Here is a 19,674-nt window from a genome sequence, read left to right on the forward strand (position 1 = left end):
CACAAAGGGGTCTGCGGTGTAGACTGACACACAGAGGGGTCTGCAGTGTAGACTGACACACAGAGGGGTCTGCGGTGTAGACTGACACACAGGGGTCTGCAGTGTAGACTGACACACAGAGGGGTCTGCGGTGTAGACTGACACACAGAGGGGTCTGCGGTGTAGACTGACACACACAGAGGGGTCTGCGGTGTAGACTGACACACACAGAGGGGTCTGCGGTGTAGACTGACACACACAGAGGGGTCTGCAGTGTAGACTGACACACAGAGGGGTCTGCGGTGTAGACTGACACACAGAGGGGTCTGCAGTGTAGACTGACACACAGAGGGGTCTGCAGTGTAGACTGACACACACAGAGGGGTCTGCAGTGTAGACTGACACACAGAGGGGTCTGCAGTGTAGACTGACACACAGAGGGGTCTGCGGTGTAGACTGACACACACAGAGGGGTCTGCGGTGTAGACTGACACACACAGAGGGGTCTGCAGTGTAGACTGACACACAGAGGGGTCTGCGGTGTAGACTGACACACACAGAGGGGTCTGCGGTGTAGACTGACACACACAGAGGGGTCTGCAGTGTAGACTGACACACACAGAGGGGTCTGCAGTGTAGACTGACACACACAGAGGGGTCTGCGGTGTAGACTGACACACAGAGGGGTCTGCGGTGTAGACTGACACACACAGAGGGGTCTGCGGTGTAGACTGACACACAGAGGGGTCTGCGGTGTAGACTGACACACACAGAGGGGTCTGCAGTGTAGACTGACACACACAGAGGGGTCTGCAGTGTAGACTGACACACACAGAGGGGTCTGCAGTGTAGACTGACACACAGAGGGGACTGCAATGTAGACTGACACACACAGAGGGGTCTGCAGTGTAGACTGACACACAGGGGTCTGCAGTGTAGACTGACACACAGAGGGGTCTGCAGTGTAGACTGACACACACAGAGGGGTCTGCAGTGTAGACTGACACACACAGAGGGGTCTGCGGTGTAGACTGACACACACAGAGGGGTCTGCGGTGTAGACTGACACACACAGAGGGGTCTGCGGTGTAGACTGACACACACAGAGGAGACTGCAGTGTAGACTGACACACACAGGGGTCTGCAGTGTAGACTGACACACACAGAGGGGTCTGCAGTGTAGACTGACACACAGAGGGGTCTGCAGTGTAGACTGACACACAGAGGGGTCTGCGGTGTAGACTGACACACACAGAGGGGTCTGCAGTGTAGACTGACACACACAGAGGGGACTGCAGTGTAGACTGACACACAGAGGGGTCTGCGGTGTAGACTGACACACAGAGGGGTCTGCAGTGTAGACTGACACACACAGAGGGGTCTGCAGTGTAGACTGACACACACAGAGGGGTCTGCAGTGTAGACTGACACACACAGAGGGGACTGCAGTGTAGACTGACACACACAGAGGGGTCTGCAGTGTAGACTGACACACAGAGGGGTCTGCGGTGTAGACTGACACACAGAGGGGTCTGCGGTGTAGACTGACACACAGAGGGGTCTGCAGTGTAGACTGACACACACAGAGGGGTCTGCAGTGTAGACTGACACACACAGAGGGGACTGCAGTGTAGACTGACACACAGAGGGGTCTGCGGTGTAGACTGACACACAGAGGGGTCTGCGGTGTAGACTGACACACAGAGGGGTCTGCAGTGTAGACTGACACACAGAGGGGTCTGCAGTGCACACTGACACACAGAGGGGTCTGCGGTGTAGACTGACACACACAGAGGGGACTGCAGTGTAGACTGACACACAGAGGGGTCTGCGGTGTAGACTGACACACAGAGGGGTCTGCGGTGTAGACTGACACACACAGAGGGGTCTGCAGTGTAGACTGACACACAGAGGGGTCTGCAGTGTAGACTGACACACAGAGGGGTCTGCAGTGTAGACTGACACACAGAGGGGTCTGCAGTGTAGACTGACACACACAGAGGGGTCTGCAGTGTAGACTGACACACAGAGGGGTCTGCAGTGTAGACTGACACACACAGAGGGGTCTGCGGTGTAGACTGACACACAGAGGGGTCTGCAGTGTAGACTGACACACACAGAGGGGTCTGCAGTGTAGACTGACACACACAGAGGGGTCTGCAGTGTAGACTGACACACAGAGGGGTCTGCAGTGTAGACTGACACACACAGAGGGGTCTGCGGTGTAGACTGACACACAGAGGGGTCTGCAGTGTAGACTGACACACACAGAGGGGTCTGCGGTGTAGACTGACACACAGAGGGGTCTGCAGTGTAGACTGACACACACAGAGGGGTCTGCAGTGTAGACTGACACACAGAGGGGTCTGCGGTGTAGACTGACACACAGAGGGGTCTGCGGTGTAGACTGACACACAGAGGGGTCTGCAGTGTAGACTGACACACAGAGGGGTCTGCGGTGTAGACTGACACACAGAGGGGTCTGCAGTGTAGACTGACACACACAGAGGGGTCTGCAGTGTAGACTGACACACAGAGGGGTCTGCAGTGTAGACTGACACACAGAGGGGTCTGCAGTGTAGAATGACACTCACAGAGGGGTCTGCAGTGTAGACTGACACACACAGAGGGGTCTGCAGTGTAGACTGACACACACAAAGGGGTCTGCGGTGTAGACTGACACACAGAGGGGTCTGCAGTGTAGACTGACACACACAGAGGGGTCTGCGGTGTAGACTGACACACACAGAGGGGTCTGCAGTGTAGACTGACACACACAGAGGGGTCTGCGGTGTAGACTGACACACAGAGGGGTCTGCGGTGTAGACTGACACACAGAGGGGTCTGCAGTGTAGACTAACATACAGAGGGGTCTGCAGTGTAGACTGACACACAGAGGGGTCTGCAGTGTAGACTGACACACAGAGGGGTCTGCAGTGTAGACTAACATACAGAGGGGTCTGCAGTGTAGACTGACACACACAGAGGGGTCTGCAGTGTAGACTGACACACACAGAGGGGTCTGCAGTGTAGACTGACACACACAGAGGGGTCTGTAGTGTAGACTGACACACAGAGGGGTCTGCGGTGTAGACAGAGGGGTATGCGGTGTAGACTGACACACACAGAGGGGTCTGCGGTGTAGACTGACACACACAGAGGGGTCTGCGGTGTAGACTGACACACACAGAGGGGTCTGCAGTGTAGACTGACACACACAGAGGGGTCTGCGGTGTAGACTGACACACAGAGGGGTCTGCGGTGTAGACTGACACACAGAGGGGTCTGCAGTGTAGACTAACATACAGAGGGGTCTGCAGTGTAGACTGACACACACAGAGGGGTCTGCAGTGTAGACTGACACACACAGAGGGGTCTGCAGTGTAGACTGACACACACAGAGGGGTCTGCAGTGTAGACTGACACACAGAGGGGTCTGCGGTGTAGACAGAGGGGTATGCGGTGTAGACTGACACACACAGAGGGGTCTGCGGTGTAGACTGACACACACAGAGGGGTCTGCAGTGTAGACTGACACACACAGAGGGGTCTGCGGTGTAGACTGACACACACAGAGGGGTCTGTAGTGTAGACTGACACACACAGAGGGGTCTGCGGTGTAGACTAACATACAGAGGGGTCTGCAGTGTAGACTGACACACACAGAGGGGTCTGCAGTGTAGACTGACACACACAGAGGGGTCTGCAGTGTAGACTGACACACAGAGGAGACTGCAGTGTAGACTGACACACAGAGGGGTCTGCAGTGTAGACTGACACACACAGAGGAGACTGCAGTGTAGACTGACACTCACAGAGTGGTCTGCGGTGTAGACTGACACACACAGAGGGGTCTGCAGTGTAGACTGACACACAGAGGGGTCTGCAGTGTAGACTGACACACAAAGGGGTCTGCGGTGTAGACTGACACACACAGAGGGGTCTGCAGTGTAGACTGACACACACAGAGGGGTCTGCAGTGTAGACTGACACACAGAGGGGTCTGCGGTGTAGACTGACACACACAGAGGGGTCTGCAGTGTAGACTGACACACACAGAGGGGTCTGCAGTGTAGACTGACACACACAGAGGGGTCTGTAGTGTAGACTGACACACACAGAGGGGTCTGCAGTGTAGACTGACACACAGAGGGGTCTGCGGTGTAGACTGACACACACAGAGGGGTCTGCAGTGTAGACTGACACACACAGAGGGGTCTGCGGTGTAGACTGACACACAGAGGGGTCTGCAGTGTAGACTGACACACAGAGGGGACTGCGGTGTAGACTGACACACACAGAGGGGTCTGCGGTGTAGACTGACACACACAGAGGGGTCTGCAGTGTAGACTGACACACAGAGGGGTCTGCAGTGTAGACTGACACACAAAGGGGTCTGCGGTGTAGACTGACACACACCGAGGGGTCTGCAGTGTAGACTGACACACACAGAGGGGTCTGCAGTGTAGACTGACACACACAGAGGGGTCTGTAGTGTAGACTGACACACAGAGGGGTCTGCGGTGTAGACAGAGGGGTATGCGGTGTAGACTGACACACACAGAGGGGTCTGCGGTGTAGACTGACACACACAGAGGGGTCTGCAGTGTAGACTGACACACAGAGGGGTCTGCAGTGTAGACTGACACACAAAGGGGTCTGCGGTGTAGACTGACACACACAGAGGGGTCTGCAGTGTAGACTGACACACACAGAGGGGTCTGCAGTGTAGACTGACACACACAGAGGGGTCTGTAGTGTAGACTGACACACAGAGGGGTCTGCGGTGTAGACAGAGGGGTATGCGGTGTAGACTGACACACACAGAGGGGTCTGCAGTGTAGACTGACACACACAGAGGGGTCTGCGGTGTAGACTGACACACACAGAGGGGTCTGCAGTGTAGACTGACACACAGAGGGGTCTGCAGTGTAGACTGACACACAGAGGGGTCTGCGGTGTAGACTGACACACACAGAGGGGACTACAGTGTAGACTGACACACACAGAGGGGTCTGCGGTGTAGACTGACACACACAGAGGGGTCTGCGGTGTAGACTGACACACACAGAGGGGTCTGCGGTGTAGACTGACACACACAGAGGGGTCTTCAGTGTAGACTGACACACAGAGGGGTCTGCGGTGTAGACTGACACACACAGAGGGGTCTGCGGTGTAGACTGACACACACAGAGGGGTCTGCAGTGTAGACTGACACACACAGAGGAGTCTGCCGTGTAGACTGACACACAGAGAGGTCTGCAGTGTAGACTGACACACAGAGGGGTCTGCAGTGTAGACTGACACACACAGAGGGGTCTGCAGTGTAGACTGACACACACAAAGGGGTCTGCGGTGTAGACTGACACACACAGAGGGGTCTGCGGTGTAAACTGACACACACAGAGGGGTCTGCAGTGTAGACTGACACACACAGAGGGGTCTGCAGTGTAGACTGACACACAGAGGGGTCTGCAGTGTAGACTGACACACAGAGAGGTCTGCAGTGTAGACTGACACACAGAGAGGTCTGCAGTGTAGACTGACACACAGAGGGGTCTGCAGTGTAGACTGACACACAGAGGGGTCTGCGGTGTAGACTGACACACACAGAGGGGTCTGTGGTGTAGACTGACACACAGAGGGGTCTGCAGTGTAGACTGACACACACAGAGGGGTCTGCAGTGTAGACTGACACACACAGAGGGGTCTGCAGTGTAGACTGACACACACAAAGGGGTCTGCGGTGTAGACTGACACACACAGAGGGGTCTGCGGTGTAAACTGACACACACAGAGGGGTCTGCAGTGTAGACTGACACACACAGAGGGGTCTGCAGTGTAGACTGACACACAGAGGGGTCTGCAGTGTAGACTGACACACAGAGGGGTCTGCAGTGTAGACTGACACACAGAGGGGTCTGCGGTGTAGACTGACACACAGGGGTCTGCGGTGTAGACTGACACACAGAGGGGTCTGCGGTGTAGACTGACACACACAGAGGGGTCTGCGGTGTAGACTGACACACACAGAGGTGTCTGCGGTGTAGACTGACACACACAGAGGGGTCTGCAGTGTAGACTGACACACAGAGGGGTCTGCGGTGTAGACTGACACACAGAGGGGTCTGCAGTGTAGACTGACACACACAGAGGGGTCTGCAGTGTAGACTGACACACACAGAGGGGTCTGCAGTGTAGACTGACACACAGAGGGGTCTGCAGTGTAGACTGACACACAGAGGGGTCTGCGGTGTAGACTGACACACACAGAGGGGTCTGCGGTGTAGACTGACACACACAGAGGGGTCTGCGGTGTAGACTGATACACACAGAGGGGTCTGCGGTGTAGACTGACACACAGAGGGGTCTGCGGTGTAGACTGACACACACAGAGGGGTCTGCGGTGTAGACTGACACACACAGAGGGGTCTGCGGTGTAGACTGATACACACAGAGGGGTCTGCAGTGTAGACTGACACACAGAGGGGTCTGCGGTGTAGACTGACACACAGAGAGGTCTGCAGTGTAGACTGACACACACAGAGGGGTCTGCGGTGTAGACTGACACACACAGAGGGGTCTGCGGTGTAGACTGACACACAGAGGGGTCTGCGGTGTAGACTGACACACAGAGGGGTCTGCAGTGTAGACTGACACACAGAGGGGTCTGCAGTGTAGACTGACACACACAGAGGGGTCTGCGGTGTAGACTGACACACACAGAGGGGTCTGCGGTGTAGACTGACACACACAGAGGGGTCTGCGGTGTAGACTGACACACAGAGGGGTCTGCGGTGTAGACTGACACACACAGAGGGGTCTGCGGTGTAGACTGACACACACAGAGGGGTCTGCAGTGTAGACTGACACACAGAGGGGGGGTCTGCGGTGTAGACTGACACACACAGAGGGGTCTGCGGTGTAGACTGACACACACAGAGGGGTCTGCGGTGTAGACTGACACACACAGAGGGGTCTGCGGGGTCTCAGACGTCTCTTATTATTATTCTCAGGACACTTGAAGAGGACCAAAGGGGCGGAGATCGATGTGGAGACGCCGGACTCCATCCTGGTGAACACCAACCTGCGGGCGCTAATCAATAAACACACCTTCTCCCTGCTCCCGGGGGATGGCCAGCAACGCCTGCTCCGACTCCTGCCTGAGGTGGACCGTCCGGTGAGCCCCATAGGGGTGGGGGGGCAGAGACTGTCACAATAGGGGGCGCTGTCTCATTATATACATGATATGGTGATATGACATCATTACACTAGATGGCGCTGTCTCATTGTATACATGATATGGTGATATGACATCATTACACTAGATGGCGCTGTCTCATTGTATACATGATATGGTGATATGACATCATTACACTAGATGGCGCTGTCTCATTGTATACATGATATGGTGATATGACATCATTACACTAGATGGTGCTGTCTCATTGTATACATGATATGGTGATATGACATCATTACACTAGATGGCGCTGTCTCATTGTATACATGATATGGGATATGACATCATTACACTAGATGGCGCTGTCTCATTGTATACATGATATGGTGATATGACATCATTACACTAGATGGCGCTGTCTCATTGTATACATGATATGGTGATATGACATCATTACACTAGATGGCGCTGTCTCATTGTATACATGATATGGTGATATGACATCATTACACTAGATGGCGCTGTCTCATTATATACATGATATGGTGATATGACATCATTACACTAGATGGCGCTGTCTCATTGTATACATGATATGGGATATGACATCATTACACTAGATGGCGCTGTCTCATTATATACATGATATGGTGATATGACATCATTACACTAGATGGCGCTGTCTCATTGTATACATGATATGGTGATATGACATCATTACACTAGATGGTGCTGTCTCATTGTATACATGATATGGTGATATGACATCATTACACTAGATGGTGCTGTCTCATTGTATACATGATATGGTGATATGACATCATTACACTAGATGGCGCTGTCTCATTGTATACATGATATGGTGATATGACAACATTACACTAGATGGCGCTGTCTCATTGTATACATGATATGGTGATATGACAACAGTACACTAGAGGGCGCTGTCTCATTGTATACATGATATGGTGATATGACAACATTACACTAGATGGCGCTGTCTCATTGTATACATGATATGGTGATATGACATCATTACACTAGATGGCGCTGTCTCATTGTATACATGATATGGTGATATGACGTCATTACACTAGATGGCGCTGTCTCATTGTGTACATGATATGGTGATATGACAACAGTACACTAGAGGGCGCTGTCTCATTGTATACATGATATGGTGATATGACATCATTACACTAGATGGCGCTGTCTCATTGTATACATGATATGGTGATATGACAACAGTACACTAGATGGCGCTGTCTCATTGTATACATGATATGGTGATATGACATCATTACACTAGATGGCGCTGTCTCATTGTATACATGATATGGTGATATGACATCTTTACACTAGATGGCGCTGTCTCATTATATACATGATATGGTGATATGACATCATTACACTAGATGGCGCTGTCTCATTGTATACATGATATGGTGATATGACATCATTACACTAGATGGCGCTGTCTCATTGTATACATGATATGGTGATATGACATCATTACACTAGATGGCGCTGTCTCATTGTATACATGATATGGTGATATGACATCATTACACTAGATGGTGCTGTCTCATTGTATACATGATATGGTGATATGACATCATTACACTAGATGGCGCTGTCTCATTGTATACATGATATGGGATATGACATCATTACACTAGATGGCGCTGTCTCATTATATACATGATATGGTGATATGACATCATTACACTAGATGGCGCTGTCTCATTGTATACATGATATGGTGATATGACATCATTACACTAGATGGTGCTGTCTCATTGTATACATGATATGGTGATATGACATCATTACACTAGATGGTGCTGTCTCATTGTATACATGATATGGTGATATGACATCATTACACTAGATGGCGCTGTCTCATTGTATACATGATATGGTGATATGACAACATTACACTAGATGGCGCTGTCTCATTGTATACATGATATGGTGATATGACAACAGTACACTAGAGGGCGCTGTCTCATTGTATACATGATATGGTGATATGACAACATTACACTAGATGGCGCTGTCTCATTGTATACATGATATGGTGATATGACATCATTACACTAGATGGCGCTGTCTCATTGTATACATGATATGGTGATATGACGTCATTACACTAGATGGCGCTGTCTCATTGTGTACATGATATGGTGATATGACAACAGTACACTAGAGGGCGCTGTCTCATTGTATACATGATATGGTGATATGACATCATTACACTAGATGGCGCTGTCTCATTGTATACATGATATGGTGATATGACAACAGTACACTAGATGGCGCTGTCTCATTGTATACATGATATGGTGATATGACATCATTACACTAGATGGCGCTGTCTCATTGTATACATGATATGGTGATATGACATCTTTACACTAGATGGCGCTGTCTCATTATATACATGATATGGTGATATGACATCATTACACTAGATGGCGCTGTCTCATTGTATACATGATATGGTGATATGACATCATTACACTAGATGGCGCTGTCTCATTGTATACATGATATGGTGATATGACATCATTACACTAGATGGCGCTGTCTCATTGTATACATGATATGGTGATATGACATCATTACACTAGATGGCGCTGTCTCATATACATGATATGGTGATATGACATCATTACACTAGATGGCGCTGTCTCATTATATACATGATATGGTGATATGACATCATTACACTAGATGGCGCTGTCTCATTGTATACATGATATGGTGATATGACATCATTACACTAGATGGCGCTGTCTCATTGTATACATGATATGGGATATGACATCATTACACTAGATGGCGCTGTCTCATTGTATACATGATATGGTGATTTGACATCATTACACTAGATGGCGCTGTCTCATTGTATACATGATATGGTGATATGACATCATTACACTAGATGGCGCTGTCTCATTGTATACATGATATGGTGATATGACATCATTACACTAGATGGCGCTGTCTCATTGTATACATGATATGGTGATATGACATCATTACACTAGATGGTGCTGTCTCATTGTATACATGATATGGTGATATGACATCATTACACTAGATGGCGCTGTCTCATTGTATACATGATATGGGATATGACATCATTACACTAGATGGCGCTGTCTCATTGTATACATGATATGGTGATATGACATCATTACACTAGATGGCGCTGTCTCATTGTATACATGATATGGTGATATGACATCATTACACTAGATGGCGCTGTCTCATTGTATACATGATATGGTGATATGACATCATTACACTAGATGGCGCTGTCTCATTATATACATGATATGGTGATATGACATCATTACACTAGATGGCGCTGTCTCATTGTATACATGATATGGGATATGACATCATTACACTAGATGGCGCTGTCTCATTATATACATGATATGGTGATATGACATCATTACACTAGATGGCGCTGTCTCATTGTATACATGATATGGTGATATGACATCATTACACTAGATGGTGCTGTCTCATTGTATACATGATATGGTGATATGACATCATTACACTAGATGGTGCTGTCTCATTGTATACATGATATGGTGATATGACATCATTACACTAGATGGCGCTGTCTCATTGTATACATGATATGGTGATATGACAACATTACACTAGATGGCGCTGTCTCATTGTATACATGATATGGTGATATGACAACAGTACACTAGAGGGCGCTGTCTCATTGTATACATGATATGGTGATATGACAACATTACACTAGATGGCGCTGTCTCATTGTATACATGATATGGTGATATGACATCATTACACTAGATGGCGCTGTCTCATTGTATACATGATATGGTGATATGACGTCATTACACTAGATGGCGCTGTCTCATTGTGTACATGATATGGTGATATGACAACAGTACACTAGAGGGCGCTGTCTCATTGTATACATGATATGGTGATATGACATCATTACACTAGATGGCGCTGTCTCATTGTATACATGATATGGTGATATGACAACAGTACACTAGATGGCGCTGTCTCATTGTATACATGATATGGTGATATGACATCATTACACTAGATGGCGCTGTCTCATTGTATACATGATATGGTGATATGACATCTTTACACTAGATGGCGCTGTCTCATTATATACATGATATGGTGATATGACATCATTACACTAGATGGCGCTGTCTCATTGTATACATGATATGGTGATATGACATCATTACACTAGATGGCGCTGTCTCATTGTATACATGATATGGTGATATGACATCATTACACTAGATGGCGCTGTCTCATTGTATACATGATATGGTGATATGACATCATTACACTAGATGGTGCTGTCTCATTGTATACATGATATGGTGATATGACATCATTACACTAGATGGCGCTGTCTCATTGTATACATGATATGGGATATGACATCATTACACTAGATGGCGCTGTCTCATTATATACATGATATGGTGATATGACATCATTACACTAGATGGCGCTGTCTCATTGTATACATGATATGGTGATATGACATCATTACACTAGATGGTGCTGTCTCATTGTATACATGATATGGTGATATGACATCATTACACTAGATGGTGCTGTCTCATTGTATACATGATATGGTGATATGACATCATTACACTAGATGGCGCTGTCTCATTGTATACATGATATGGTGATATGACAACATTACACTAGATGGCGCTGTCTCATTGTATACATGATATGGTGATATGACAACAGTACACTAGAGGGCGCTGTCTCATTGTATACATGATATGGTGATATGACAACATTACACTAGATGGCGCTGTCTCATTGTATACATGATATGGTGATATGACATCATTACACTAGATGGCGCTGTCTCATTGTATACATGATATGGTGATATGACGTCATTACACTAGATGGCGCTGTCTCATTGTGTACATGATATGGTGATATGACAACAGTACACTAGAGGGCGCTGTCTCATTGTATACATGATATGGTGATATGACATCATTACACTAGATGGCGCTGTCTCATTGTATACATGATATGGTGATATGACAACAGTACACTAGATGGCGCTGTCTCATTGTATACATGATATGGTGATATGACATCATTACACTAGATGGCGCTGTCTCATTGTATACATGATATGGTGATATGACATCTTTACACTAGATGGCGCTGTCTCATTATATACATGATATGGTGATATGACATCATTACACTAGATGGCGCTGTCTCATTGTATACATGATATGGTGATATGACATCATTACACTAGATGGCGCTGTCTCATTGTATACATGATATGGTGATATGACATCATTACACTAGATGGCGCTGTCTCATTGTATACATGATATGGTGATATGACATCATTACACTAGATGGCGCTGTCTCATATACATGATATGGTGATATGACATCATTACACTAGATGGCGCTGTCTCATTATATACATGATATGGTGATATGACATCATTACACTAGATGGCGCTGTCTCATTGTATACATGATATGGTGATATGACATCATTACACTAGATGGCGCTGTCTCATTGTATACATGATATGGGATATGACATCATTACACTAGATGGTGCTGTCTCATTATATACATGATATGGTGATATGACATCATTACACTAGATGGCGCTGTCTCATTGTATACATGATATGGTGATATGACATCATTACACTAGATGGCGCTGTCTCATTGTATACATGATATGGTGATATGACATCATTACACTAGATGGCGCTGTCTCATTATATACATGATATGGTGATATGACATCATTACACTAGATGGCGCTGTCTCATTGTATACATGATATGGTGATATGACATCATTACACTAGATGGCGCTGTCTCATTGTATACATGATATGGTGATATGACATCATTACACTAGATGGCGCTGTCTCATTGTATACATGATATGGTGATATGACGTCATTACACTAGATGGCGCTGTCTCATTGTATACATGATATGGTGATATGACATCATTACACTAGATGGCGCTGTCTCATTATATACATGATATGGTGATATGACAACATTACACTAGATGGCGCTGTCTCATTGAATACATGATATGGTGATATGACATCATTACACTAGATGGCGCTGTCTCATTGTTTACAAACTATAGATACACAAACTACATTGTCCCTACAGCGGCTTTTATGTGGCATTGCCCCAGCTGCTTCAGAAGCTCTTTGAGGAGCGGATTTGCAGATGTATCACATGCTGGGGTCACCTCCCTGTATCAGTGGTCCTATAGCCGGGGGTCCTCATGCTGCCGCTCTCTCCTCACAGGCCGGTGCTGACGGTCTCCTCAGACTGAACACTTCTGCCCTCAACAACGAGTTCTTCACCTCAGCGTCTCAGAGCTGGAAGGAGCGACTGTCTGAAGGTGAGAGAGCGGTCTAATGTACCATCTGTGAGCTCTCACAGCACTCTCCTGTATAGTCTCTCTGTATAGTCCCAGCACTCTCCTGCACATCTCTCTATATCCCCAGCTCTCTCCTGCATAGTCTCTCTGTATAGTCCCAGCTCTCTCCTGCACTCTTTCTCTCTACCCCCAGCTCCCTTCTGCACTCTCTATCCCAAGCTCTCTCCTGCACTCTCTCTATTTCCCCATCACTCTCCTGCACTCTCTCTATCTCCCGCACTCTCCTGCACTCTCTTTATCCCCAGCAATCTCTCTCTATCCCCAGCACTCTCCTGCACTCTCTCTATCCCCAGCACTCTCTCTCTATCCCCCGCACTCTCCTGCACTCTCTCTATCTCCCGCACTCTCCTGCACTCTCTTTATCCCCAGCAATCTCTCTCTATCCCCCGCACTCTCCTGCACTCTCTCTATCTATCCCCAGCACTCTCTCTCTATCCCCAGCACTCTCCTGCACTCTCTCTATCCCCAGCACTCTCTCTCTATCCCCCGCACTCTCCTGCACTCTCTCTATCTCCCGCACTCTCCTGCACTCTCTTTATCCCCAGCAATCTCTCTCTATCCCCAGCACTCTCCTGCACTCTCTTTATCCCCAGCAATCTCTCTCTATCCCCCGCACTCTCCTGCACTCTCTCTATCTATCCCCAGCACTCTCTCTCTATCCCCCGCACTCTCCTGCACTCTCTCTATCTATCCCCAGCACTCTCTCTCTATCCCCAGCACTCTCCTGCACTCTCTTTATCCCCCGCACTCTCCTGCACTCTCTCTATCCCCCGCACTCTCTCTATCCCCCGCACTCTCTCTATCCCCAGCAATCTCTCTCTATCCCCAGCACTCTCCTGCACTCTCTCTATCCCCAGCACTCTCTCTCTATCCCCCGCACTCTCCTGCACTCTCTCTATCTCCCGCACTCTCCTGCACTCTCTTTATCCCCAGCAATCTCTCTCTATCCCCAGCACTCTCCTGCACTCTCTTTATCCCCAGCAATCTCTCTCTATCCCCCGCACTCTCTCTATCCCCCGCACTCTCTCTATATGTCTTGTCTTACAGGTGAGTTCACACCAGAGATGCAGCTGCGGATCCGTCAGGAGATGGAGAAGGAGAAGAAGGTGGAGACCTGGAAGGAGCAGTTCTATGAGAGTTACTATGGGGAGAGGTGAATGCTGAGGGTTGTAGTTTACATTGATTCCTTCTACTCACAGCAAGCAGAGATCTTGAAAAGGATAACAAGAACAATTGGATCTGTGGCAGTGAGGACAGGTTGTGTAAGGCAGTGTTTCCCAACCAATGAGCCTCCAGCTGTTGCAAAACTACAACTCCCAGCATGCTCGGACAGCCGAAGGCTGTCCGAGCATGCTGGGAGTTGTAGTTTTGCAACAGCTGGAGGCCCCCTGGTCAGGAAACACTGGTGTAAGACATGATCTTCTGCTTTGGCGCTCTTACTTACTAACTAACCCTCCGTCCACCATGTTTTTTTCTCCTTGAAGTTGCGGTCTGAGTGAGGAGGAGCTGTACCGGATGACGGCAGAAGACCCCGCGCTCTCTCCCCCCATCCTACACATTACAATGGATCCCGCTGGAGACGTCTCAAGGAGCCCTCCAGCAGAAGAGCAACCGCCCCTGAAGACTGAAGACAACCAAGAGGTTACAGAAGCCATAAAAGAGCCAGAGGAGAGGAACGTGGACGTCAGTGATGGAAACCAAGACGTCACGGAGGAGGCAGAAACCACTACAGAGGCTCCGCCCACCCCCGAGTCCAAAGAGGAGGAGCCGGAGGACCATACCTGTACCACCCCCATCACACCAAAGAGCCCCACCCACCTAGAATCACCATCAGGCGGTAAAGACCACCACCGTCCACAGAGCTCAAGTGAGTCGGAGTCACCAGAGAAGGCCGAGGGCCCCAGCATCGGGGCCAAGAGGCGCCTGGAGGTCGGGGAGGATCATCCGGCTGCTCCGGAGAAGAGTCCACGTATGATGGATCTCAACCAGTCCCAGCAGTCATTTCGTGCCTTATGTAAGCCTCCGACCGACACGCCGCAGAACAGGCCCGAGCAGAAAGTGCCACCGCTCAAGGTAAGGACCTGTAGATGGGACGACATTACGGTGATCTTAAAGGGGCACTCCGCTGGAAAACATTTTCTTGTAAATCAACTGGCTCCAGAAAGTTAAACAGATTTGTAAATTACTTCTATTTAAAAATCTTAATCCTTCCAGTACTTATCAGCTGCTGTATGCTCCACAGGAAGTTCTTTTCTTTTTGAAATTCCTTTCTGTCTGACCACAGTGCTCTCTGCTGACACCTCTGTCTATATCAGGAACTGTCCAGAGCAGGAACAAATCCCCACCGCAAACCTCTCCTGCTCTGGACAGAGGTGTCAGCAGAGAGCACTGTGGTCAGACAGAAAGGGAATTCAAAAAGAAATGCAGCGTCTGAGGCTCGTGACGTCACGGCCACGCCCCTTCCCATAGACTTGCATTGAGGGGGCACGGCCGTGACGTCACGAGCCTCAGACGCTGCATCTGACACTCTAAACGAACGCCAGGTGCAGCAGGAAGGTAACGGGGGTCCCCAGCGGCGGGACCCCGTTATCAGACATCTTATCCCCTATTCTTTGGATAGGGGATAAGATTATAGGAGCAGAGTACCCCTTTATAATCGGAATGTATCCTAAGACTGGTATCACATGACTTATACATTGCTTGTCCTGTATCACATGACTAATACATTGCTTGTCCTGTATCACATAACTAATACATTGCTTGTCCTCTATCACATGACTAATACATTGCTTGTCCTGGATCACATGACTAATACATTGCTTGTCCTCCATCACATGACTAATACATTGCTTGTCCTCTATCACATGACTAATACATTGCTTGTCCTGGATCACATGACTAATACATTGCTTGTCCTCCATCACATGACTAATACATTGCTTGTCCTCTATCACATTACTAATACATTGCTTGTCCTCTATCACATGACTAATACATTGCTTGTCCTCTATCACATGACTAATACATTGCTTGTCCTGTATCACATGACTAATACATTGCTTGTCCTCTATCACATGACTAATACATTGCTTGTCCTGCATCACATGACTAATACATTGCTTGTCCTGTATCACATGACTAATACATTGCTTGTCCTGCATCACATGACTAATACATTGCTTGTCCTGTATCACATGACTAATACATTGCTTGTCCTGCATCACATGACTAATACATTGCTTGTCCTGCATCACATGACTAATACATTGCTTGTCCTGTATCACATGACTAATACATTGCTTGTCCTGCATCACATGACTAATACATTGCTTGTCCTGCATCACATGACTAATACATTGCTTGTCCTGCATCACATGACTAATACATTGCTTGTCCTGCATCACATGACTAATACATTGCTTGTCCTGCATCACATGACTAATACATTGCTTGTCCTGTATCACATGACTAATACATTGCTTGTCCTGTATCACATGACTAATACATTGCTTGTCCTGCATCACATGACGAATACATTGCTTGTCCTGCATCACATGACTAATACATTGCTTGTCCTGCATCACATGACTAATACATTGCTTGTCCTGTATCACATGACTAATACATTGCTTGTCCTGCATCACGTGACTAATACATTGCTTGTCCTGCATCACGTGACTAATAAATTGCTTGTCCTGCATCACATGACTAATACATTGCTTGTCCGGTATCACATGACTAATACATTGCTTGTCCTGCATCACGTGACTAATACATTGCTTGTCCGGTATCACATGACTAATACATTGCTTGTCCTGCATCACATGACTAATACATTGCTTGTCCTGCATCACATGACTAATACATTGCTTGTCCTGCATCACGTGACTAATACATTGCTTGTCCTGTATCACGTGACTAATACATTGCTTGTCCTGCATCACATGACTAATACATTGCTTGTCCTGTATCACATGACTAATACATTGCCTGTCCTGCATCACATGACTAATACATTGCTTGTCCGGTATCACATGACTAATACATTGCTTGTCCTGCATCACATGACTAATACATTGCTTGTCCTGCATCACATGACTAATACATTGCTTGTCCTGCATCACGTGACTAATACATTGCTTGTCCTGTATCACGTGACTAATACATTGCTTGTCCTGCATCACGTGACTAATACATTGCTTGTCCTGTATCACGTGACTAATACATTGCTTGTCCTGCATCACGTGACTAATACATTGCTTGTCCTGTATCACATGACTAATACATTGCTTGTCCTGTATCACATGACTAATACATTGCTTGTCCTGTATCACATGACTAATACATTGCTTGTCCTGCATCACATGACTAATACATTGCTTGTCCTGCATCATATGACTAATACATTGCTTGTCCTGCATCACATGACTAATACATTGCTTGTCCTGCATCACATGACTAATACATTGCTTGTCCTGGATCACATGACTAATACATTGCTTGTCCTGCATCACATGACTAATACATTGCCTGTCCTGTATCACATGACTAATACATTGCCTGTCCTGTATCACATGACTAATACATTGCTTGTCCTGGATCACATGACTAATACATTGCTTGTCCTGCATCACGTGACTAATACATTGCTTGTCCTGCATCACATGACTAATACATTGCTTGTCCTGCATCACGTGACTAATACATTGCTTGTCCTGCATCACATGACTAATACATTGCTTGTCCTGCATCACATTACTAATACATTGCTTGTCCTGCATCACATGACTAATACATTGCTTGTCCTGTATCACATGACTAATACATTGCTTGTCCTCTATCACATGACTAATACATTGCTTGTCCTGTATCACATGACTAATACATTGCTTGTCCTGTATCACATAACTAATACATTGCTTGTCCTCTATCACATGACTTATACATTGCTTGTCCTGTATCACATGACTAATACATTGCTTGTCCTGCATCACATGACTAATACATTGCTTGTCCTGCATCACATGACTAATACATTGCTTGTCCTGTATCACATGACTAATACATTGCTTGTCCTGCATCACATGACTAATACATTGCTTGTCCTGCATCACATGACTAATACATTGCTTGTCCTGCATCACATGACTAATACATTGCTTGTCCTCTATCACATGACTAATACATTGCTTGTCCTCTATCACATGACTAATACATTGCTTGTCCTGCATCACGTGACTAATACATTGCTTGTCCTGCATCACGTGACTAATAAATTGCTTGTCCTCTATCACATGACTAATACATTGCTTGTCCTCTATCACATGACTAATACATTGCTTGTCCTGCATCACGTGACTAATACATTGCTTGTCCTGCATCACGTGACTAATAAATTGCTTGTCCTGCATCACATGACTAATACATTGCTTGTCCGGTATCACATGACTAATACATTGCTTGTCCTGCATCACGTGACTAATACATTGCTTGTCCGGTATCACATGACTAATACATTGCTTGTCCTGCATCACATGAATAATACATTGCTTGTCCTGCATCACATGACTAATACATTGCTTGTCCTGCATCACGTGACTAATACATTGCTTGTCCTGTATCACATGACTAATACATTGCTTGTCCTGCATCACGTGACTAATACATTGCTTGTCCTGTATCACATGACTAATACATTGCTTGTCCTGCATCACATGACTAATACATTGCTTGTCCTGTATCACATGACTAATACATTGCCTGTCCTGCATCACATGACTAATACATTGCTTGTCCGGTATCACATGACTAATACATTGCTTGTCCTGCATCACATGACTAATACATTGCTTGTCCTGCATCACATGACTAATACATTGCTTGTCCTGCATCACGTGACTAATACATTGCTTGTCCTGTATCACATGACTAATACATTGCTTGTCCTGCATCACGTGACTAATACATTGCTTGTCCTGTATCACGTGACTAATACATTGCTTGTC

General features: G+C 47.1%; 1 protein-coding gene across 1 annotated transcript in view; it reads left to right on the plus strand.

The window, feature by feature from the left end:
* The window catches only part of ASXL2 (ASXL transcriptional regulator 2), a 93,288-nt gene that overhangs the window by 69,414 nt on the left and 4,200 nt on the right, over positions 1-19,674 (plus strand). The window contains exons 6-9 of the mRNA XM_056552921.1: positions 6,996-7,159; positions 13,534-13,630; positions 14,717-14,822; positions 15,154-15,742. Coding sequence (XP_056408896.1) covers positions 6,996-7,159; positions 13,534-13,630; positions 14,717-14,822; positions 15,154-15,742 — 956 coding nt within the window. The remainder of the gene's footprint in view (positions 1-6,995; positions 7,160-13,533; positions 13,631-14,716; positions 14,823-15,153; positions 15,743-19,674) is intronic.

This window comes from Hyla sarda, unplaced genomic scaffold (assembly GCF_029499605.1).
Source record: "Hyla sarda isolate aHylSar1 unplaced genomic scaffold, aHylSar1.hap1 scaffold_211, whole genome shotgun sequence".
In the NCBI taxonomy this organism is placed as follows: domain Eukaryota; kingdom Metazoa; phylum Chordata; class Amphibia; order Anura; family Hylidae; genus Hyla; species Hyla sarda.